General features: G+C 43.3%; 1 protein-coding gene across 1 annotated transcript in view; it reads right to left on the bottom strand.

The window, feature by feature from the left end:
- Positions 1 to 25,536, bottom strand: part of fat2 (FAT atypical cadherin 2) — a 98,010-nt gene that overhangs the window by 34,438 nt on the left and 38,036 nt on the right. The window contains exons 8-16 of the mRNA XM_087847260.1: positions 24,509 to 24,571; positions 23,950 to 24,162; positions 23,494 to 23,704; positions 18,840 to 22,507; positions 16,049 to 16,445; positions 11,303 to 11,502; positions 9,748 to 9,901; positions 7,946 to 8,179; positions 3,924 to 4,313 (exon numbers count right to left, since the gene is read on the bottom strand). Of these exons, the coding sequence (XP_087703386.1) occupies positions 3,924 to 4,313; positions 7,946 to 8,179; positions 9,748 to 9,901; positions 11,303 to 11,502; positions 16,049 to 16,445; positions 18,840 to 22,507; positions 23,494 to 23,704; positions 23,950 to 24,162; positions 24,509 to 24,571 (5,530 nt within the window). The remainder of the gene's footprint in view (positions 1 to 3,923; positions 4,314 to 7,945; positions 8,180 to 9,747; positions 9,902 to 11,302; positions 11,503 to 16,048; positions 16,446 to 18,839; positions 22,508 to 23,493; positions 23,705 to 23,949; positions 24,163 to 24,508; positions 24,572 to 25,536) is intronic.

Genomic DNA, 25,536 nt, shown 5'->3' with positions numbered 1-25,536 from the left:
ATAACCAGTTTCTCTCATTACATTTAAAACAGGACGGTGGTAACAACAGCAGGCTGCAGACAATGTTACGTTTTAGATTTTAAATAGCCTGCATACATTTAAATGGGAGCAACAGGACGGTCAAATGTAGCTGATTTTACTACAGAGCAGGAGGGTAGCAATAGTCGGAAAACACGTTTTCAACACTGCAGGTTACCTGGTGTAATGTTTTTCAGATGAAAAGAAACATGGCCTGACTCCTACCTAACTATATAAAGAGTAACTGAAGGTTAAAGGCAGCTAACATCCTGTTTTAAGCCAGACACTTCCACCTCTGCTCCGCTGCGTCTCAGCCACCATCGCTCTGACAGTAGCGATGTGCGGATCGATTCTGAAATATCGATTCCTCCGATACCAATCATTTATGTTCTAGAATCGATTCTCACATTAAAATATCGATATTTTAGTAATTTAGGGTAAATTTATAGTTTATCATTAACAGGAACACAGTGGAAAGAAACTATATCATTCAGATTGTCTACATTCAAAGGAACTACTTCCTCTTCCGCCTTTCATAGTCATTTGCGAAATTACGGCTGTATAAATGTCTCGCAGCCCCTTGGCGTGCGCACTCACAACAATGGCTGAGCTTAATTGGAGTCATATGTGGACTTATTTTACCTCCACAAACAGCTGAGACGTGGTTTGCGATACATGTGGCAAAAAAGTGAGGTGTTGTGGACATACTAGGGAGACATTCAAAAAGGCTGTTGGGGGGGGGATAAATTCATTTTACAGTGTTTATTTATTGGATAAAATACGTTAAATGTCACCGTTATTATTGGCCAGCCCAGAAACAGCGGGGGTTTCCAAATTCAGAGGCTGCTTCCACCTGATGACCCGGAAAGCCGGGTAGTGCGTCACGAGCTCCCTCGGTGGAGTGAAACGCCACCGTCTGTTCCTTGCTATCTAAAATATAACCGGGCGCTGGCGTGAACTCTCTACCATCTCACACTTCTGTTTAATCAGTTTTCTGTTTGACGTTTATTCAGCTGTGTGAAAACCCCAGAGGAACCCACCCAATGGATTAATAAAGTTAAATTTAATTTAATCTAATAACTTTAATCTCAGCCAAACCGATTTCCTCACGAACAAATAAAACACTGAAAAAGCCAAACAACAACATTTTTAAGTTATCAAAGTGACTTATATATCATGTTTAACCCGAGTAACGAAAGACCGCGGGGGTTTGAAAACGATGTGTCGGTCAGCTCAGATATTTCAAGTTTACACAGCTACATTCTCACCTGAAAATATGTTAAAATTGGTTATGAAAATATATTAAAATTCGGGATTCTCCCGGAAAAATCGGGAGGGTTGGCATGTATGGTTGTGGCAACATCACTAACCTTGTCAAACACCTCAGAGTAAATCATATCACAGAATATGACAAGCGTATATTGAGGCAAACTGAAGAGGAGTAGAGGGACAGGTGCTGCTAGGGCGAGACAGACGTCTCTCACAGAGTCCTTTAGTGCTGCAGGCAGGCAACGTGTTCAAATAGCGCATAACTTCAGTTTTTTTATTTCTATTTCTATATTTTCATTTCTATATGATTAACTCTGCATTATTAAGTGATGAGAACAAGTAATCTGATATTACGCGAAAATTTGAGATACAATAAATAAAATACGTTTTTGTACAAAGTATCGGTATCGGATCAGTATCGTCGATACCACCCTGAATATTACTTGGTATCGGATCAGAAAGGAAATCAGTGGTATCGCACATCACTATCTGACAGCAACGGCGCTAGAGCCAGAGCAGGGGAGAGCTGGAACAAACCACTTTGGGAAGGGGGAGGGGTTATCTATACTTTTGTTGTTAAAATGTTCCATCTCAATTACGTACTGCATGCTTTTTATATTTTCAGTAGTGTGCCCCACAAACAGCAAATATTGTCAAAAAAGTAAGAAATCTTACTGTGCTTTGATTCATTTTTGGGGGTGCTTGGCTAAAAATGGGCTAAAATCACCCTTGATTTGATCCGAGGCCGGAGGGAGATTTACTGTTTACGACCGCGTACTCCACAGTATGCTCGGAGATGTTTACGGATGATGCACAGGATCAATAATTGATTCAATTCTGAATCATTCTGCAGACATCAAAAAACTCAAATCATAAATTATCCACAAGCCAGTGAGTCACTCATCTCTAATCGTGCCGTGGATGGACGAGTATTGATTGGAAATTAACTTTGAGAAAAACAGGAGAAACTGGAGCTTCTGCTGTTTGTGAATCATCTTAGACAGAAAGCTGAACTTTTCCTGTTGGCGAGTCCCGCCGGAGGCGTGCGAGCTTCCGACACACAAACAGCACTCCCTCTTCTGCAGGGGGAAGGATCCATTCATAAAACACACGATTCAGGTCAAACACAACCCGCTCGCCTGGAATTCTTCACTGACATAGCATCGACCAGCTCAAAGTTCACCAAACTAAAAAAAACTACGCTGACCAATCATATTCTCGCATCCTGTATCCTGGGTAAATATGAAACTAGTGTCAGCTGGCTGTAAAAAAACAAAACAATCGTAACGGTACGACACACAGAACTATTTCTGCTGTCCAGAGAGCAGCTGCATGAAGGACCGTCACACACTCATGCAAGCGTGAGTGTGTGCTGCAGGTTGACAGCGCTTCAAACTGAGAATAAGTAAAGACATCTGAGTTAGTGACCTGCGTTGTTGCAGAGGCTGCATCGATCAGTGAAATCGCTAAACTGCTGGAACTGTGGTGCTGCTCGCTGGTCTCTTTGCTCTGGTGTGCAGGCCGAGCCAACACTTTCACACTTTTCTATTTCAGCTTTAAAGTGTCATACGAAGCAAAAATAACCTGCAATCTCAGTGAATCCCATCTAGTTGAAATTCTGATCGTCTTGTCTTGGCTTTTCAAAATAAACAGATGAGTGCACCTCTTCTGGCCTTTAATGATTTATTGGCAACGAGCTGTGAGATAGTCCCACACTGCAGTTCAGTCCGACTGTTAAACCCAGCAGAGGGCGAAGCCCGCGAGCGCTCGCTGCTCCACCTGCAGCATTAATAAAGCCTCTCTGCACCAAGGCAACAGTCTTAATCCTTTTTAAAAACATCTGCAGGTAGAAAAACTTAAACCTTGTGATTATTTGTCCAAAATGATTAAACTGTTTAAATTCAGACTGAGCCCAAAGCATTTCCTTTACCTGAATATTAATACAGAGGAAATATTACCGTTGTCATGAATTTAAATACTCAGCTAATTAGTGAGCCTCTAGTCACCCTTAGCAATAAAAGTTGTATATCGTTTTGTTGTAAAGTAACAAAAGTGGAGAAAACTCTTTGTCACAATAAATTAATCTCCACCAACGGTCCCATTTTCTCTTTGTGCTTTTATTCTGAAATCCTTTTTGTGTCTATATTTACTGTTAGTGAGTGGTCACCTGATATTTGGTTTAGCATCTTTCAGCTCTTTGTTTTGGCTTGTCTGTTTTCAGCTGATTAACCCTCACTCATTATTTCTGCTGCTGTTTTCTTTTCTCCAGCTGAAAGGACCTATATAATAATAATAATAATAATAATAATAATAATAATAATAATAATAACAACTATTATTATTATTATTATTGTTGTTGTTGTTGTTGTTGTTGTTATTCGATATGTGGCTTGTTTCTGGGGGGCCGGGTAAATGCCGCTCAGGTGTAAAGCTCACCTGTACCTGTACGCCTAATAATAATAATAATAATAATAATAATAATAATAATAATAATAATAATAATAATAATAATAATAATGGATTGCATTTATATAGCCCTTTTCGAGACCCTTAAAGCGCTTTACAATTCCACTATTCACTATTGCCTAAGTGCAATAATAAAACGCCGAGTGTTTCGTGTAATCAGCTGTTCTGACCTGTTCGTGAGTCCAGCTGGAAGCGTCCATCCTCGTTCCCAGAGATGATACGGTACACGATGGGATCCGGGGAGCTGCTGTCTCTGGTGAGCGCAGACACGCTCAGCACCTCCGACCCGACCGCCGAGGACTCTGGGAGCTGGGCGGTGTACTCGGAGCTCATGAAGACGGGCTGGTAGTCGTCCAGAGAGACCACATCCACTGTCACCGTGGCAACAGAGTGGAGGTGACGAGGCAGGCCGCGGTCGGTGGCCTTCACCTTTAGCTCGAATGTGGTCGGAGTTTCAGGGTTCAGAGGTCGTTCCAGCCGCAGGATCCCCGAAAATTCGTCCAGAGAGAAGTAACCGTCATCGCCGGACAGGAGGGAGTACTTCACCTCGGAGTTTATACCTGAGCACAGGAACACGGACAGGTAAGGTGTGTGAGGATGTCTCACCTGCTTCTCTGCATCAGGTCATCACTTTTAATAGTGACCTTATCCTGCTCAGGTTAGAATCATAAAGACTAAAGCAGTGAAATCTCTTCTAGAGACAGACTGTATAAGCAGACGGCTTTAATCAATATGTTAATATAAATAAATGTAACTATATAAATAAATATACTCAGGTCATCAAGAAACAAAGACTTCTCCAGTAAATGATGCTCACCGCCTTATTTACTGTCAGCCAATCACAGCTGGGATCGGCTGACAGTAAATGAGGCGGTGAGCCAATGAACAGAAGCTGTTCTCCCCTTGAGTTCAGGTGTTTTGGATCCACTGAAGGTGTTTCAGGAACTTGAAAGTCCAACATGTTTGTTTTGAGTTATCCAAAATTGCTTCGAGAGTGTAACTGGAGGCCATCCAGAGTCAGGTTATTACTTTGGTTTGTTGGGTGTGACTGATCCTTTTATCCAAACAAAAAAATATGCATTAGCCATGAAACTGTTATCTAAGCCACATCTGGATTTCCACATAGCGCCAATTAAAAGAATCAAAAGAAAGAATAATCACAAACCGCACGCTTTGAACTCTTCGGGCTGTAAACATGAAAAAACACAAAGCATCCCCGTTTCTGCACAGTTACAAATTGACAGTGGGAGTGTGTGGGTGAAAAACCCAGCGTGTGTGTTTCTAATGAAACCCACTGATGATAAAAATGACCCTCCCCATGAGGAGGCTTGTTAACCACTAACTCCAGAGCAATAAGAAGAACATTCCGATTCCCGCAGAGCTCGTGAAATAACACCTCTATTTTTCCTCACTTTTTTTATTCGTTGTCTTCTCTCCTGCTGATTTTCACGCTGCAATTATTCAGGTGAAAACCACGACATGTCTACGGAGCTAACTTTGGATAACGGTTAATTGATAGCAGCTTTAGGAGGAAAACACATTTTCATGCTGAACAGACTAAGCAGCCTAAAGACGTCACTACAGGTAAAGGTCAAACACTGTGTTGGTTTTTCAGAGGATTAGCGCTTCAACTACGGTTATTTTCTGTCTGCTGCTTGAGCTCTGCTGCGCAGTTTCACCGTCACATCCGACTCCACATTTCTGTTTTGATGCCTGCAGTTTTTTCTCTGCGTGCTGAAGGGGTTTTGATCCATTTATCTGGCAAATAAAGCATTAAAAAATAGAAACATGTGTGTGAGTCACTGGCATCTGTGAGAAAGTCGTCAGCACTGAGAAAGAGGACATGCCGCTGCACATCTGAAGGCGTGGCCAGCCTGTTGGGGCTGCGTGTGTCCTACCTGTCTGAATCTGTCCACCTTTGTACAAACTAATGTGTGTGTGCAGTCCCACTGTGATCCACCATTTGAATGACACATCAAAAACCACACACACCTGCACAAACCAAGCTCTGTCCTTTAATGTGACTTCACCCATCAAACTAATTAATAAGGTGTTTACGACTGCACTGGCAATCTGCAGCAAAGTGTGGCCGCTCGCCTCAGTAAGAGAGGGCTGGGGTACATCAGCGATACGTGTGCTGATTACAAAACTACGGGCTTTACATGAATCACAAGAAGGAGGAGCAGCACAAAGGAAACCACAAAGACAGAAGTGAACATGCAGCTCCACCTCTGCACAAATAATACCAACCAATGTGAAACACTGGCTGCTTCTTACTCTTCTTATCGGGATTTAGAGCAAGCGGCCTACAAGTGTAGCATTAACAGATTTTTGAAATGAATAATATTTAAAAATTGTTTGACAAAAATAAATCATCATGAAGAAGACCAAATTTGTGGTATTTGGGGAAAAAAATACAAATAGAAGGTTTAACAAAGAAAGAGTCTTTACTCTGTAACTCTTTGATTTCGTAGAGCTGAAAAAAGCACAGCTGATGTCTGAAGTTCATTCATTTGTTGCCAGAAAGTATTCTGAATATTGTGTGAGACGGACACCAGTGGGTCTACAGTTTAAGGCTGCGATGAATCTAAAGATGCAAAAAGTGTTTCTGTATTCATACGTGTGTAACTGTTCACACAGAGATATTACTAAAGTTACTATGTTATTTTGTATTTTTTTATATTTACGTGTTGGAAATAAAAAGCAGTGAAACTTTTGCGTGTGACGACTTCTCGTAAACAGCAGTATCAATGCAGAAATGGTAAATGGACTGGTTCTTATATAGCGCTTTTCTACTCTTTCTGAGCACTCAAAGCGCTGTACACAACTTGTACATTCACCCCATTCACACCCATTCGCACAAGCACATCTTTCTAAGTGCTTTCTAAGTAACATTCACACACACATTCATACTCCGATGGATGCATCGGAGAGCAATTTGGGGTTAGTATCTTGCCCAAGGATATTTGGCATGCAGACTGGGGAAGCCAGGGATCGAACCACCAACCTTCCGATCAGAAGATGACCTGCTCTACCACCTGAGCTACAGCCACCCCAATGAAAGAAATGCCATTAAAGTTTCAAGTGATGCATGAATATGCGTTCACACTTTAAATGTTTAAGAAACTCTGATGACGTCACCGAGCCATCAGCCTGCAGCTGGTTCTGAAAAATAAGTGTCTTTTGTTTCATGTCCAACCTTTTCCCGCTACACTCACAAATTACACATCAAAGCAGAGGCGTGTTTGCCCTCCATCCCCCGAAACCCCCCACCCCACCCCAAAGACACTGATCAGAGCTCTCACACAGATGTTGGCTGTCCTTAAAATAACTACAAAAACTGCATATAAAACTACTTTTTATCATTAACATGTGTCTTATTAAAGTTTTCTCTAGATTTAATTTTGAAAATGTCATTTTAAAAAGGTAAAGCAACACCTGTAAATAAAAAAGGCAGTGTTTACAGTAATTCAGGACTACCCACACTGCATGAAATAATAACAGACGTCCAAATGTGACACCAAAGCCAAGTTAAACGGCTTTTATGGCTGACATTATTTTTAGCTGCTTTTGTAGTGGGCTTTGGTTTTGCTTTGTCATTAAGGCACACCCACATATTTTCACACATTAACGAGGACATGCAGACACGCGACCGACTACAGGAAGCACGGCAGCTCTGATGTCATGTTTAAAAGCAGAAATGTGGCAGTAAAAATCTAAAGGGTGAAAGTTCAGGTTTGAAATGCAGACTCTAATGAAAACAGATTAATTAGGATTCTTTGTTTTAGAGCACAATGTTTTTAGAAAGAGTCAGTCATAACTGAAGCTAAAAATTTAAAATGAGTGAGGTGCTCATGCTGCAGGGGTCAAAGGTTAAAAGCTACGTGATGCAGATAATTCCCATCACAGCTGGAACAACACAGCAAAGGTGAACTTCAGGTGGGTGTTTCATGGATGGCTTTGCCTTTATTATGTTTGGGATCAGTCAAACCACACATACACACACACAAACACACACACACAGGCACGCCTGAGCATCAAGCTTTAAGGTGTAAAAAGGGCCGATGATACCAGAATGAAGGGTTTGTCCCAACATGTTCGGACCTGACATAAACAACTCCATGTTCACTTTGTCTAGTTACTCCACCTTCGCTGCACCCACTGCGACACGTCAAACTCAGCAGCAGCTCACCTGTGTCGGGGTCCTTGGCATACACCACAGCGACCGGCGTGCGGACCGTGGTGTTGTCGAACACGGTGACCTCGTAGTGGCTGGACGAGAAGCGGGGCGGGTTGTCGTTCATGTCCTGGACCATCAGCAGGATGTCGGCCTGACAGGATCGACCCCCGCCATCTGTCGCCTTCGCCACCAGGTTGAACTCCACGTTCCTCTCACGGTCCAGCACGGCCAGCGTGAAGAGCTCACCTGGGACAGGTGTACGACACACAACCATCAAACCGCGGAACACAAACATCCCCAAAACAAGGCCAACGCATTTCCACACTAAAGACTATTTTAGCACGTTGGTGATGCAAATGCAGATGATGACGCATGTCTTATAATTAAAGTATCAGCAGTCAGCTTCAGGTCAGATGTAGCGTGTTGAGGTGAATATCGTGAGGTGTTATTTTAATATTTGAGGTGTGAGCAGGTGAGCATGGTGTTTCCTGCTTAAAACTGATAGTCACTCCCTCCAGAAAGACAAAGTCCAACTGGTCTGCATGCAGTCAGACTGCTTTGCCTCACTAAACAAAAGTGTCTGCATTTCCTGTTTTTTATGAACATTTGATAAGCAATAAAATATTCAGGAAATACCCCAGCCACGAAGGACAGGCCTCCGCTAACGAGCAGCTTAAAGAGGCCGCACACGTTATTCATCGCCATGACACAAACATCGTGTGACTGTGGTGCTGCTCATTCACAGGTGACAGTTTTAGGCCCGAGTATTATAAACTTATATTACTCAGTCAAATGTTAAAACTTTTTGGTGTTTTGTCGTGGTAACGGCAGGATGCTAAACTCCAGCAGAACCTAAACACATCACCAGCTTGTCCCCGTCGGTGTTTCAGTGTTTTATGCACACCTTGCTGAAGTTTGGCTCCCGTGAAGGTGTGAGCATGTGTCTTTGATTATTTTGGATTCTATTTTGCTGCAGGTATCACAGCTTGTAAAGACTTTACAGGGAACAGAGAGTCTTTGAATTCCTGCTTTAGGATTTTTGGGCACATTCTCATCTTCATAGGCTTTACGGCGTTAAGGTGCACCTCTTTTGAAGTCTAGGTTTTCACAATGCTAATGCCTTCAGCTCGGCCTCGGGTTGAGCCCGTTGTGTTTTTTTAGTCTGCAGTTGATGCTAAGGTGTGTTTAGGATCACTGTGCTCTGCTACGAGCCATCCACTTATGGAGGCTTTCCATTTCTTCCTGATGCACCCCCACAGAGAGGAGTTCTTTTCATAGATCCTGTACTCTTTGTTCTCCAAACGTCTTTCTAGCAAAAAAATTTTTTCCCGGTGCCTTTTTCACGAAGGCACCGGGATCCTTCTGATGTTCAGACTTCCAGAGGAAAGCCTTTCTTCTGATGACTCTTCCATGAAGTTCAGGAGCTTTGATTTGCCTTCAAACCCAACCAAGAACTTTCTGTGGTAGTGGTAGAGGAGGATTGTTTGGACAAGATTTGAACAGTCTGTACAGTCTGGGGCTGTAAGTGCCCAAATTTCACATCATGATACAATCAACTTTCAATCTAAAGCAGCTTTGAACTTTTGGAAATCCATGCACGTGTTACTTTTCTATATTCAAGTATAAAATCAGCCTCTAGTTTTACACACAATATGACAAGAGCGGCTTTTGACCTGTGAGTGGGTCAAAAGACGGACTGATGTCTCAGCAGGTGGTGAAGATATCAGGTGATGGATGTCAGTTCATGCTATTGCACCCTCAAACTCGCGATGACAGGGACGCCGTGCACTGACGTCAAACAGACACCATCATACCTGTCCTGTGTTCCAGGTGGAACTTGTCGGCATCTGGCCCGTGGAGTGTGTAGGAAATCTGGCCATTAGTGCCCACGTCTGGATCGGAAGCTGAAACCTTGAGCACAAACACGCTGGAGGGCGAGTTTTCCATCACCACCTCTTTGTACACCAGCTGCAGCAGGAGGATAATAACAATAATCAGGCCTGCATTTACTGGGTGGGTTTCAGTTAAGCTACTCAGCGTTGGATTAAAGAGAAAAAACAGGAAGCAGCAGAAACACACCTACAGAGCTGAGAAAGGTCATGTTAAGTAAGTTGTTACTTACATCTGAACTCTGACACCATAACGTACGGCACAAGGAGGGAGGGAGGGACGGACGGACGGCTGTATCGATGGATGGATGGATGTATACATGGATAAGTGGATGAGTGGATGTATGTATAAGTGGATGTATGCATGATGGATGGGTGAGTGGATGGGTGGATGCATGGATGGATGGATGTATACATGGATGGGTGGATGCATGGATGGGTGGATGGATGGATGGATGTATACATGGATGGGTGGATGCATGGATGGGTGGATGCATGGATGGATGGATGTATACATGGATGGGTGGATGTATACATGGATGGATGGATGGATGTATACATGGATGGGTGGATGCATGGATGGATAGATGTATACATGGATGGGTGGATGCAGGGATGGATGGATGTATACATGGATGGGTGGATGCATGGATGGATAGATGTATACATGGATGGGTGGATGCATGGATGGATGGATGTATACATGGATGGGTGGATGCATGGATGGATGGATGTATACATGGATGGGTGGATGCATGGATGAATGGATGTATACATGGATGGGTGGATGCATGGATGGATGGATGGATTTATGTCACAATTAACTGTTTAATATACATGTTACAAACCTACCACAAACCTTCCAAGTGTAATAAATAAATTATTTTTTACTTATTAACTGCTTATGATGCAATACTCCATAAAGTCTTGTTTTAAGAAGACTCTGTGTCAAAGCCAGTTTTATAACTGGCTTATAAAGACTTAAAAGGACTTTATTAACTGTTAAGTAAAGATTATTCATGCAAATGTTATTTACCTGGTTTCAGTTAAACAATATGTTATTATGATAGAGATATTTCTCCTGGCTGCTGGATGATAAGTGATCTGTGATGGTGAACATTTCATGCATCTGTCCCCATTAAACTCTAGTAATGACTGTGAGGAAACAGACAGGGAGAAATACTGGCTTTATACTGAAACCGTTTTTAATATTAAATGTTACATGAAGTCAAGACTAATCTTTTTTTTAATAGCTCAGTTTCATAAATTAGCCTCGGGGGCTTTACAGCCTGTACAGGAAGCAACAGCTTTTGTCTTTACTCTTAATGTGGAGATATTCCCAGAAGCACCTTTAAAGGAAAAATAAACGCTTTAAAAAAATAAAGGTTCAAAAACAGCCCAGCGTCCACTTCCCCTTACCATTTTCACTCTGAGTGGCTTCCATGCATCTAACTGCAGAGCTGAAGTCACCTGTACTCACCTGCTCACACAGCGGGCTGTTGTCATTGATGTCCAGCACATGGACGTCCACGCTGATGGGAGCCTCAAACTTGCCGTCGGTGGCCGTGACTCTCAAGGCGTATCTGTCTCTGGCCTCTCGGTCCAGACTCTCCTTCACAATCAAACCCCACTGGCCCTCGTCCACCTGCACGATGGCGAACTGGCCCAGCGGGTCTCCGGCTGCAGGAGCAAGAAGGACGTGAGTGACAGCAGAGAGGCAGGGCGTCATGCTCTCAGAGGTAGAAAGCCGTGAGCACTGTTGCTTTAAGCTTCTACCAGAAAAGCTTGCTTTGTCCTTCAATCTGCTGAAGCATCAGACGTGTGATCACGTTAATGAGCGTGAATTCAGCTTTTCTCTTTTGATCTTTTCTTTTGTGACTCAAACTTTTGGATAAATGTTTATTGGTTCACTCTGGAAGGGGTCGACATGTCAGCATGGATGAATTTTGACTAACCTGTCCCACTTTGAACCTTATCAGATAAGTCAGACCCTCCTGTGTATTCCTGTTTACAGTTTGGTGTGGAGGAAAATCAACTTTTAATTCTTTCCTGACTCCCTGTAGCTGTAGTTTGAATATTTATTTAATTTCTGATTTGATTCCTTTTATTTCTTTTCCAGTCTTTTTATTTTAATCGTGTTTTTATGCTGTTTGACCTCAGTCTTCACTTTTACTTCAGTCTAATACGTCCTGCTGCATTTTTAATCTGTTGTTCTCATTTAAGTTTAACTTTTTAATATATTTTATCCGAGTCCTGTTTATTTTTATACCCTCTGCTGTGACTTGAAGGCACCTCGGGTCAGCTTGTTGTTTTTAAATGTTCTGCATTAATATTAAGTATCTATAACTCAGTCAAAAAAAAATCCCCTCCACTCACGCATCAAATACTCAGAGCAATCCCCCAAAATATTAAATATATGATAATGTGAGAGTAGCAACACTTTTACAGACAGAACCTAAAAACACAGACACACTCTGCTCTGAAAACTTTTTCCTGATGTTTATGGGTCAGCGTTTCAGTCTGAAGATAAAAGTGTTAGACTTCATGTTATGGATTTGAGAAACAACCGCCTTGCTCTGTCTCCACCAGTGTTGGGACTAACGCGTTATTAAGTAACGCGTTACAGTAACTACGTTATTATTGTGGTAACGAGCACGGTAACTAGGTATTATGCCAAAATCAGGAACGCGTTAATCGTTACTGGGATTTAGATAGGGTCGTTATTCGTTACTTCGTGTGGTGGCTATCGCGGAGCTTCCACAGATTCAGTAACATTAGCAAGTGTTGGAGGCCAGCAGGTGGATGAGGGAAAGGGGAGGCAGGAGGAGTCTGCAGTCTATCTGGGTCAGATATAAACCAAGTTTAGGTGGAGTTTATTTTTGTTATGCTGACTTTTTCGTATTGGGTACTCGCTAGCATGACGGAGTTTCTAATTGCCAACCATCCCGTAAAAAACGAAATCGTCTCGTATTCAGAGAAAATATTACGCGTTTCGTATTGAGCTGAAAAGGAACACAGTTTGTCCCGTACTTCAGCTATAATGAAAAAAGACACAAAGCTGGATTTATTCTGTGTGTTTACGCTGCACAGCTGCATCTTCTTCTTTCATTCTCCTCCCTCCCTCTCCTGTTTCTACTTCAATCATAAAACTGATCAATGATCAGCTGATCAGCTTTTCTCTCTTGTTTGTTTATCGCCCACTTTGCGCCAGAAAGAAGAAACCAGTGGATGTCGCGCTAAACAACAGCAGCACATTTAAATTTGATTAGCTGTTGTTAGAATTCATTTGATTTTGATTTATAGTATCAGCTGATGTTTGCTGGAGCCACAGCTGTAAAAGCTGCTGGTCATGATATCGGTTTGGTTATCTGGTGAGAGGGAAACATGAAGATGAAACCAGGAGGTGTCCTTATTGAATCATCAGAGCTGAACAGGTGATGGAGAAACAGCTTTACCCTTTAGGTGACATGAATGAGTTGAAGGGAAGTTATCAACTGTTTCTGAGAGACAAATAACACCAGGATCCTTTTCTATGTAGCTAACAGCGGATAACTGTGCAGGGGCGGCTCTAGCAAAGTGTTGCCAGGGGGGGCAGGTAGGGCATTAACAGGGAGAGGGGGGCACAAAGAAATACATTTCTTTCTTATTCTCATTTAAAATGTCTAGCTTTTAAAAAATAATTATCTGAATCTTACAACAAACGATTGATAGATTGATACATATATACCATCAGAAGAGTGTACATCACTGTCACAACAGCGTTTGTTTTCATTCAAAGTCTTTATGATTTTTCCTATAATGGTGGGCCGGTCAGTCACAACACCCAGGCCAATTTTTTTGTCCCAAACCAGCCCTGTATGCAGCTCATCTGCAGTCTAGTATTACCTACATCTTCCTATTCAGAAAGCAGAATTCTGAGTACAATTGAAAGCACCACGACTGCAGTTTTTGTGTTGGATATAAAAAGCACACATGGCGCTGTGACGTAGACTAGAATCATGGCAGCGGTCAACGGCGGTCCAGGCGTGGGATTTCTCTCGTGGAAATATGCAGTTTATTTTTTCCTTTCAATTGGTAGGTGGCACAGTGCACTTGTGGCAAGTAAGCAAGCTAGAAGACTGGCAGTCTTGCTGGGTATCCAGTTACGGAAGCAACACATTAACAAGAGAATTTTGAGTAAAACCAAAGTTACTTTCCCTAGTAACTAGTTACCTTGAAAGTAACGAGTAACCTGAAGTAACTGAGTTACTTTTGATAGAAGTAACTAGTAATGTAACTAAGTTACTAATTTAAAGTAACTTACCCGACACTGGTCTCAATACAGCTGACTAATAAATGTCAGAATAAATAAAGAGTTTAAATTAATCTTCTGATGTTTTTGTTTCTGTATTTGGAAAATAATCTGTGCACTATTTTGGCAGGAATTCAGCACCACCTCATATTTTTGTCACTGTTTTTTAAAGAAATAGAAGTGAAGAAAGGTTTGCTCTATATCGTTCTTCTTTTCATTATATATTTTTTATTTTTATTATTTAGTACTGGTAAAACTCTTTGGACAGATGAAAACAGGATGAAGATGAAGCAGAATGATGGAGAGAAAAGAGCATGCATCCAAATCCTCCGTCTAACATGGCGGAGGCGGTGTTATGGCCTGGGCCTGTATGGCTGCAGTGGAGCTGGCTCTCTGGTGATTTATGATTTATTCGGGAGACAGACACTATCTCTACTTTTAAGATTAGGCTTAAAACTTTCCTTTTTGCTAAAGCATATAGTTAGGGCTGGATCAGGTGACCCTGAATCCTCCCTTAGTTATGCTGCAATAGATGTAGGCTGCCGGGGGATTCCCATGATGCATTGAGTTTTTCCTTTCCAGTCACCTTTCTCGCTCACTATGTATTAACAGACCTCTCTGTATTGAATCATATCTGTTATTAACCTCTGTCTCTCTTCCACAGCATGTCTTTTATCCTGTCTTCCTTCTCTCACCCCAACCGGTCGCAGCAGATGGCCGCCCCTCCCTGAGCCTGGTTCTGCCGGAGGTTTCTTCCTGTTAAAAGGGAGTTTTTCCTTCCCACTGTCGCCAAAGTGCTTGCTCATAGGGGGTCATATGATTGTTGGGTTTTTCTCTGTATCTATGAAGCGCCTTGAGGCGACTTTTGTTGTGATTTGGCGCTATATAAATAAAATTGAATTGAATTGAATTATGATGATGTCACTGCTAATAGAAACAGCAGGATGAAGTGTGACGTGTACAGACCTTTGCACAGCTTCACAGCAGAACAGATGATAATTACCCAAAGTAAACTGCAAAAGCAACCTGAAAGCATCTCAACACAGAGAAATGGGGTATTCTTCGAGGTGTTTATGAGAGAGACTGCAGGGGGAAAAAACTCCTAACATTTAAAATGATTTTACAATAAAGAGGGAGGAACTCTTTCACTCCTGAACAGTTAGTATTTAGTTAACCTGCTTGAACTAAAGCTGAGAGTCTGCACTGCTGCTGAAGACGCTGAAGTCATGTCCTCATTACACAGTACGTTCTTTATGGCTTTTGCTGCCTTCACTGGCAGCCAAATTAGCATTTTTACAGCGTGAAGCATCTCAAACAGCCCCCAGAACAACAATGTGAATGTTTGTGTAATTGCAAAGTTAAAGGAATTAAATATAGGAGGAAAAAACAAACAGAATAGAAAATCGTCTTATGGTGATGGGAGTAAAATCCTCCCATCAATCACAGCAGGGGTGGGCAGGGTTTGTTTCTGTTTTCGCTTCTTAGAGCAGAGCAAATGTCAGCATCAGACAAACCTTCTATTATAAATTATTCCAAAGCAAATATTCGTCTGTTAGGAAAACCGCAGTGTGACAGAGAGCTCCTTTAGAACGGTTTAACTGTCTGGGGGAAAACAGGATTTGCATTAATTCGAGGCTTTGTTTTGTTGTTAGCTGCAGGGCAACCTGTTGGTATTCTCCCCTCGTTAGCTGGCAGTGCACTGCGATTAATCTGAGGCTCAATAATATTGACTCTCTGCTGGGGGTGATTAACACATAACTCATTTCGCCTCATTAACGTCTTCGTAACAGAGCGGCCACTCTTTCGACGGGACGCTGAACATGCAAACACGGACAAAACAACACTGCTGACACACGCACACAAACGTAATGCCCAGACACGCAAGAGCAAAACAAACAGGCTCAAATCTATGAACACACACACCCATGAACACACCTGTGATGTAACACGTGATGAGGCGGTTCTCCAACGACACATCAGCGTCCGTGGTCGTCATGTAGACAATGGGTTCATAGGGAGTGCTGTTCTCCACCACTGAGCCGCGGTACACTTCCTCTGTGAATTTTGGCGGGTTGTCGTTCTCGTCCGTCACCATCACCTCCACCAGGACGCTGGATGACAGTTTTGCGTTGCCGCCGTGGTCAGTGGCGACCACGTTGAACCTGTACACCCTGGTCGCCTCGCAGTCGGTCTCCCGCAGCGTGGTGATCCAGCCGCTCTCCCCGTCGATGGAGAACACCTCAGTAATGTCCAACGCAGTGTCATCGGGCAGCAGCTCCAAGGTGTAGGTCACCACACCGTTGGTGTCTGTGTCCGGGTCGTTGGCCGTTACCTAAAGGTGGATACGTGCAGAGAGTTGTGCTGAGACTGTATCTGAACATGGGATGCTGTTGCAGAATCCAGGTGTTTCTTTAGCTCACGCACTGCTGCAGGATTTCACTAAGCTAAGCTAATGCTTAAATAAACAGAAAACCAGGGAAACATTCATAATTCAGCATTTTCAGAGGTATGCACTGAGTTTACCTGTCATCACAGCATCTGAAAACTCCAAATCAGCTTCTTTTGATGCAACCGAGAAAAACTGACACCAGAAATGCCAAAACCTGCAGTTTCTCTGGCATCCAACAGATGATCCAGCAGAGAGTCAGTCCCACAGACTCCCATGTTGGAATAAACACGTTTACAGTCTGATGCTCAAACTATATTGGTCTCTATAGATAATTTCTCCCACCACAACGCGGGGGGAGAATTATTCTATAACTGACCTGATTAAATTGAATTAAGGCTTACTGTCTGCATTATTAGGGGCATGACCTCTTTAGTCGTGTCCAAATTCATAGACTGCATCCTCAGGAGGATGCAGTCATTGTGGGCTGGGTCCTCTGAAGGCCGGGTAGCCCAGAAGTGAGCAGCTGTGAAATTGGACGGTGTAGCCTTCAGATTTGTGTCACGAGCTTTCTCGGTGTAGTTTAATAAACTCAGCTGTCTGCTCCTTGCTATCTAAAATATAACAGGACACTGGCGTAAATTCTCAACCATCTCACACTTCTGTTTTATCAGTTTTCTGTTTGATGTTTATTCAGCTGTGTGAAAACTATAACTTTAATCTCAGCCAAACCGATTTACTCAGGAACAAATAAAACACGGAAAATACCCAAACAATAACATTTTTAAGTTATCTAAGTGACCTGTATATCATGGTTAACCTGAGTAGCAAAAGACCGTGGGGGTTTGAAAACGACGTGCCGGGAGTCCGCTGTTTTCAACGGCTCTAGTGAGCCGGCTAGCTATCAATCTGGTGGGTAACAGACATTTCTGAAAACGTCATAGCACAGGGATAGGTTGGGCCACGAAGGATACACCCGACCCATCCTCAAATCTGGGGAAAAGGAGGAAGCATTTGTCAGCCGCATTTGGAGGAGTCTACAAATTTGGACAGCCTTTGTCCACTGTGAAGTAATCGGCGTACAAATGCGGCTTCATGCAACCTATGAATTTGGACACCCCCTTTGACTGACAGGTAACACACGCAGTTGTAACAGCTAGCTGTCTGCCTGAACTGGACCTATGGACCATGTTTTTGTGCTGTTGGAGCCTTTTTAATGACATTATCTGACCAATGGTATGTCTGTGGGGAGGTTACTGTACTCTGTCTGAGTTCCAGGTTTGGTGCACAGTGAAATTCTAGCAATTTATTTGGTTGTAATGAACACTGATTAGCAGGTATCTGAATCTATGCTAATGTGCATTTTTTTTGGCACTGCCAGTAGAAAAATACTCCATGTTTACTATGTTGTATGTGTTATATTTGAAGCACCAACTGCTTTTCTCTGAACTTATGAACCAGCCTAAACACATCATGGATTCATTTGTGTGTTGAACAGTTTTAAGGAACTTTGATTCTCACAAACTCCTGTCCTGGTTGTTTCTTAGAGGGGGCAGTTGCTCCAGCACATGATGTATTATTTATGGTGGTGAATAATTATTTGGATTATTTTCCACACTGTAGAAGTCCTGGGAAAGTAAGCTAACCCAAGGTATCCAAAGTGTAATAGTCTTACATCCGTGCCTAAATGTCATCCTCTGTAAAAATTGAGAACAAAGCCTTGGCTTTGTCTTGACTCCAGTGGCTTTAAAATCTCTTGGGCTGCTCAACTCTATTATTGAAAAAGCAAACCAATAATGACACCATTTCTACTCAGTCTGCTCTACGCCCAAAAATCACAGGTGATGTTTCCCTTACATTTTTCAATAATGTATTGAAAGGGCTAGTTTAAAAAGATGAATAGTATTAAATCTGAAAATGATCCGCTGTGAGAGCAGCTGGAAGAAGGAGTATTAAATTTTAATTGCTACATGTGTGGAATATATTTATACGTGCATCGAAGAAGTTGTTGCACTGAAAGCAGAGTCTAACTTTCCTGAACCTTCAGTAAATATTTCCGCCTAAAGCAGCTTCGTTGGGTGTAAGACCATCCTCAGCAACCTAATGTTGATCTGCTTCAAAAACAGGTAAGGAAAATCCCTGCTGGAAACTCCCTGTTTACCCAAGGATATCAGAGGAAACAGTCCTTTCTCAGACAGAACATATAATACACTGCAGTCATGTAACTAGAGTGGATGGGCGAGTTTATAGGGCATTTTTCAGTGTGTATAACAGTTCAGACTTTTATACACACTTTGCTTAAACCATGACGGGTATCAAATGAAGCTTCCTGTGTCTCACCTGAATAACAGTGGTTCCAGCAGGCATGTTTTCAGCCAGGAAAGCTCTGTATGGACTTGCATCAAACACTGGCTGGTTGTCGTTGACATCCTGGACTTGGATGCTGACAGAAACCAAGGATGCCACGTCCGTCCCGTTGTGATTCCCCTGGGCAATCACATCTATCTGGTACCACTTTGTCTTTTCGTGGTCAATGCTCTTCTGCAACAACAAAGTTCCACTTTCCTGGTCCAAGCTGAACACTTTGTCTTTGTTGCTTTCAACGGTGTTCCCATTCACCAGGCTGTAAATGAGGGGCATGTCGGAGTCCGCCCTCACAGCGCCGATTTCTGTCCCTATGGGAATGTCCTCTGCAGCCGAGAAGGTGTAAAGTGGCTCAGAGAACTTCGGAAGAGGAACCTCTGGCGGAACAACCTTCACCTGGACGGGGACTGTGGAGTTATAAAAAGGAAGGCTGCCATCACGAGCCTTGACTTTGAAGTTGAAGATCTTGTTCTCCATGCCCACAAGGCTCTCTTTGACACTCACAACTCCGGTGAAAGGGTTTATCTCAATAATGTCTTCGGTCACTTCTTCTGCTTCATCCACCAGGTAGGTGACGTCTGCATTTTTGCCATCGTCTGCATCATAAGCCATGATTTGAATGACTGGGGAGCCTTTATTAACTGTCGACTGGATTGAAACCTGGTATTCAGATGCTTTGAACTGCGGTATGTTATCATTCTCATCTGTAAGGATAATCTTGACAGTGCAAAACGCCACTTTACCACCTCCATCTTTAGCCATGACTTTGATTGCTATGACCCTCTGGGAGGGGTTTTCTCTGTCCAGTGGCTGAGTTGTGACAATCTGCCCATCTTTGCTGATTGCAAATTTCTCATCAGCAAGTTTGTTTATGATGGTGTAGTCAACGCTACCGTACGGCCCGTCATCTGGGTCGATGGCAGCTAGCCGGATCACGCGAGTTCCCGCCTCTGCATTTTCGGCCAGCTCTGCTTCATAGACGCTCTGCTTGAAGTATGGATTGTGCCTGTTGCTGTTTATCATATCGATACTGACGGGGGCAGTTTTCTGAAACACGCCATCAGACACCGCCACAGTCAGGTTATAGTGAGGATCGAGATTCCTCCTGCAGACATTAGAAAAGGAGATGATACCCGAGGATTCGTTTATATTGAAGTACCGGCCTTCATTCCCTGAGAGAATTTTGTACTTGAGGTTATTCAGGTCACCAGTGTCGGGGTCTGAAGCTTGGATTTTGATGACAATGTGGCCACACTTTGCCATTTCATCAAGTGTGGCTTTATACCGGGAGCTGTCAAAGTCCGGAGGGTTATCGTTGACATCGGTGACATTTATAGTCACAAAAGTCTCGCTGCTGAGAGGGATGGTCCCATTGTCTGTGGCTTTGATTTTTAAATTAAAATGTTTCCTGCTTTCATAATCCAGCACCTGTTTTGTAACAATCAACCCAGTCTGAGGGTTTATTTCAAAGAAATCACTCTCATCTCCATGTGTTTTTACCATGTGGAAGGTCAAATCTTTATTTCTACCAGAGTCTTTATCAGAGGCAGAAAGCTTGATCACAGAGGTGTCAACTGGGAGCCCCTCCACGATATTCACATTGTGCATTAGCTTAGAGAAAACCGGGGCATTATCATTGACATCCTCCACTTCTATTTCAATCGAGGCCTCTGAGAAAGCTCCGGTCACTGAGTCAGTAGCTCTGACTGTCAGCACATGCATGGTCTGGCTCTCATAGTCGAGGGGGTTGGTGACTGTCAGCACACCAGTTTTGAAATCAATGTGAAAGTGTTTTGAAGCGTTTTCCTCTTCAAGATTGTAGATGAGCCTGTAACCCTCGGGGTTCCTCGCCTGGACGTGCAGGATGGTGGTGAATGGGGGCACATCTTCAGGGACTTTTAGCGGATACAGAAGAGTCTGGAAGACTGGATTGGTTCGATTCCTCACCTGAATGCTGAGCTGAGCCATGGTGCTGTGACTGGGCTCGCCCTCATCTATAGCTGACACCGTTAGTACGTACTTATTCAGGGCATTAAAATCCAGAGGTCTTTGAAGGGACACGTCGCCAATGTCTGGATCTATTCTGAAGAGGCCATAGTCTTCCTCCAGATTGTACACGATGGCTCCGTTTTCTCCCAGATCTCTGTCGATGGCGGTCACTTGATACAAAACATCTCCTGGTTCCGCGTCTTCGGAAATCATCATTGAAAAAGGCAAGTTTAAAAACTGTGGCGAGTTGTCATTGACATCATCTATGAAAACCTTCACCTTGGTGATGGCTGTTCTCGGTGGGGTTCTCATGTCCTGCACTTTAACCACAACGTCATAAACGTCTTGTTCTTCCCGGTCAAAAGGGACTCCTGTGGTTTCGAGTAGGCCTGCTGTTGGGCAGATTGTGAACCTGCCTGCTGGGTTTAGGACAGAGTATAAAAGAGGTTCGTTTAAAAAGCATCCTGTGACTTTGAGCGCTGCTAAAGTTTTGACAGTCTTTATGTTTTCAGAAACGCTCGCTGAATAGACTTTGTGCTCAAATCTGAGGTCACTCTCCGTTAGGTTTGTTACGCTTACGTTGACAGTAGCTAAATCTCTGTAGAGGCCGTCAAAGGCTTTGACACGCAGCTGATAAAACGGCCTGAAGTCAGACACGTTGTTCACAGTGATGAGTCCAGTATTGGGGTGAATTGAAAAGGCATTATGAAGATTTCCCTCGGTGATGCTGTATGACACCGCTGAGTCAGCATCATGAGCTGTGATGCACACAACCTCTGCATCTCTGACAGCTGGGAGGATGATGGATGACTCATACACAGAGGCAGTGAATTGTGGTGGGCAGTCATTCAGGTCCAGGATGCGAACAGTGACCTTGGCCGGCTCTGCCGCGTACAGCGATGGCTCCCCCGAGTCCTTCACCTGTACCGTGAAGTGATACTCAGCCTTGGTTTCAAAGTCCAGCAGTGAAATTAAGGAGATGGTCCCCATACTCGAGTCTATTCTAAAGACTTTCAGGGCCTCTGGTTCAAGGATTTGATAAGTCAGCAAGGAATTTGAATCTCGATCTGAATCCGAGGCCCGAATGACCAGGGGGGTGTTTCTTTCTCCCATCACCATGCTGTTTATGTGAGCGGATTCACCTATTTGCCCCTGGTACTCCCTCTGCTCAAACACAGGAGCGTTATCATTCTCATCAACCACGTAGATGTGAACGACCGTCCTGGACACGGCTCCAGCTGTGGTGGAAGCTGTAACTCTCAGCTTGTACGTATCGCAGGTCTCATAATCGAGGCGCCCCTGTGTGGAAATCAACCCCGTGTAGGAGTTGATGTAAAATGTTCCGTTCCGGTTACCACTTTCTATCTCATAATGCACCGCAGCTGGGCTCGAGGCTGACAGGGTGACAACGGGAGTACCAACGGTGCTCAGCTCGCTGATCTCCGTCAGGTAATCATCTGAGAGGAAAATGGGCGGGGTTTGTTCAGAGACCCTGATGTGGATGTGGACAGAGCAGAGGTCGCTGCGCTGAGGAAAACCCTGATCTGTGGCCTTCACAGTCAGGTGGAACAGGTCCTGAGGCTGCAGATCCAAAGATTTGGAGACGCTTATGGATCCCAAGTCTGGATCTATGTTGAAAACGTTGTCGATGTTACCTGCAGGGACACAGAAAGGAAGTTTGACAAAAATAAAATATCCCACTGGTAAAATACCTCAAAAATACCTTTCATTGTTGGCAATCCAAGAAATCAAATAAGCTCCATGCCTTTTATTACTGAGCTTTCAAAATGATGCTTCTTTATCTGAAACAGTTCATCCTCTGTCTGAAACAAGATCTTTTAGCCCCTTCCTCTTTAAGAAAGTTTTCTTCTGATTGGCTGTTCCTCTTAAACGGAGCAGTTTGCCTGAGATGACCATGATGTACTCAGATCCAAATTATCATTATTAGAAACTCAGGAAAAAAGGAAAAGCCATTCAGGTTTAACAAATTTAAGACTGTTATCAATCTAGATATCAAGATATTGAACACACTTCTCTCATATAAACTCCTCTGTTTCAAAAACAGGTGGGCGAACAACAGCTAAAGTATTCAATGTGAAATTACCTTTGTTTGTTTCCATGATCTACTTTTAGGAAGATTTTCAAAGAATTTGAATTAAAGAGGGATTTTCTTGGCTCTGCTGCAGTGATTTAAGCAGGAGAAGCTCCTCTGGGAGACATTTATCTTGCCCACTGCCCATTTTTTTTAAAGACAAAAGAAGTGTTGGAAGCTGAATCTAAGACAGAACACTTGTAAAGATGGATGTTCTCTGCTGTCTGAAACACAGCGAGCAGGCATAAAGTATTCCACTGTGGCAACTCGGGTCGAGCGCCATGCTCCGTCACGCATTTTCATAACCGCTCTGAACACACACGATAAGCATCAAGAAAAAACCTACAGAGCAGGCCGAAAGCAGGCTTCAGCTGTGAGGTAAGAAAAGATCGAAGAGGAGGAATTGCAGCTGTGAATACGCAGAGACGATCTCTCGGATATCATCGCTGTACCCTTAAACCTTTCGCTTCAAGTGCCTGACACTCAGAGGCTTCCAGCTTTCAAAATGAGAAAAGAGAGCACCATGAATAAAAAGAGAGGCCTGCTCACCAGAGTGCAGCGAGTAGCTGATGTGGGCGTTGCTTCCCATGTCCTTGTCTAGGGCCTTGACCCGGAGGACCTCGGTGCCCGCGTGGGCCAGGTTAGAGACACCGACCTCATAGCGAGGGCTGAGGAAAGCCGGTGAGTGGTCGTTGCAGTCCTCCACGTGAACCACCACCTTTGCAAAGTTCCTCTTCACTGGTATCCCCTGGTCACGCACCTGAGGACGAGCGAGGAGATAATGAACTGCTGGAGGAACAAAGAAACTGAAGGGTTGAATAAAGACAAATAAAAGTCTTACTTTACTGTTCTGATCAGACGAAGAGATTATTATTTATTATTTTTATTTTTATTCTAATTAACATCAGCATTCAAAGTTCACGCTGTTGGACATTATGGAAAACACAATCCGAGTTTCTTCTTCCATAAACACGTTTGTGGTAATAAATCAGCAGTTTTCAATACCATGACGGTGAGTGTATGAACGGCGATCTTCTCGTAGTCCAGCTCCTCCGTCATCACCAGCACTCCGCTCTTCGGGTCCAGGTGGAAGAGCTTGGTGCTGTCCGGGTGGAGGCCGCTGTGGATGGAGTAAACCAGCTTGCTGTTGGTGTCGCCGTCCTTAGCGCTGATCTGTAGGATGTCCTTCCACGGGGAGGTGTCCTCAGGAACCCTCACCTTAAACCCACAGAGAACATTTGGAGGCTGATTACTGTGACCGACAGAGTTTTTTAAACACACTAAAATAAAATGTAAAGTAAATGCACGTTGGGCCATCACTGTAACATCCTGTTTCCACAGATTGGATGAAATTTCATCCAAACTCACAGAATATGGGTAAAATGCGCATACGCAGTGCCTTTGTTTTCATACGCACATGGCCAAAAAAGCATGGCGGCAACGGAGAATGAGAAGGGAGAAAGCGGAAAGCAGTGATGTGGAACTGGTTTGGTGTTTGTCCGTCAGATACACAACAAAGCACAGTTTTTTGTAGAACATGCAAGCGGGCTGTCGTTTCTCTCACCTCGTACAGCGGCTCCAGGAAGACGGGCCGATGCTCATTGATGTTCAGCACCTGGACGTAGACCTGCAGTTGGGACACACAGAGTTTGAGAAAATGGATTCTCAGCATGAACAATATCAAATGTGAAAGGTCAAGCTTCAAAACGGCTGATCTGTGACTGCCCGCAGGATCTTGAGTTAGATTCTACAGCAACCCTGAGACTGAAAATGAAGGCACAAACGGAGTTGTAGGATGTTTGTATGTGTTGCTGCCACAGCGTGCTGCCATCAGACACGCCGTTTGTTTCCTCTGATGTCAGAAACGGGGAGAAAATGACGTTTGGACGCTTTGATGTATTTGTTTAAGTTCGACTAAACAAGTGGTTTAAACTGTGGCTTCACAAACACAGAAATTTATAAATTCACATGAAAAGTGGCTCGTTGTCTCAGTCCTTTATTTGTCTCATTAAATGAAAAACAGCTGTGAGTTACTGTCATTGTGAGTCAGCCCAGACTCCATTTGTGTGAAGTGCCTCCTTAACAGAGAAGGATTATTTTTAGAAGACTAAATGAGACGAACTGGCCCTTTAAATAAACGGCAGACCCAAACTGTTAATTCAGTATCAGCCTAAAGTGGCATGTTCCTCACAAAGTACAGCATCAGGTATCAGAGGGGGCTGTTAAACTGGGTGTTAATGAAATTAAGACCAGGGGTAACAAGGAGACAACCCCCAAAAACACCCACATATGATGTTTGGGGTGAATTCTGTAAGCTGATCGATGTGGCTCCTTTGGTTCCTCAGTACAGATATTCAGCAGAAGTTGTTGAGATCTGATGTGTTTCGAAGTGTAACTTTTTAACAGTATACTTTTATAATTATAATGAAACTAAAAACTTTGTAGGCCTAACTGAGCCTAATAATTAGCTGGCCTCATTATCTCTTTCTCGCAAACAGCTTCCAAATATGTGATGTGAGTGCGGTGAGGCAGATTTAGTCTCAGGATTTCCTGACGCTAAACATCAAAATATCTAAATATCTAATAGCAGTA

This window comes from Neolamprologus brichardi, chromosome 2, assembly GCF_056152115.1.
Source record: "Neolamprologus brichardi isolate AB-2024 chromosome 2, ASM5615211v1, whole genome shotgun sequence".
In the NCBI taxonomy this organism is placed as follows: Eukaryota; Metazoa; Chordata; class Actinopteri; order Cichliformes; family Cichlidae; genus Neolamprologus; species Neolamprologus brichardi.
This window is presented reverse-complemented; position numbering and strand designations above follow the sequence as displayed.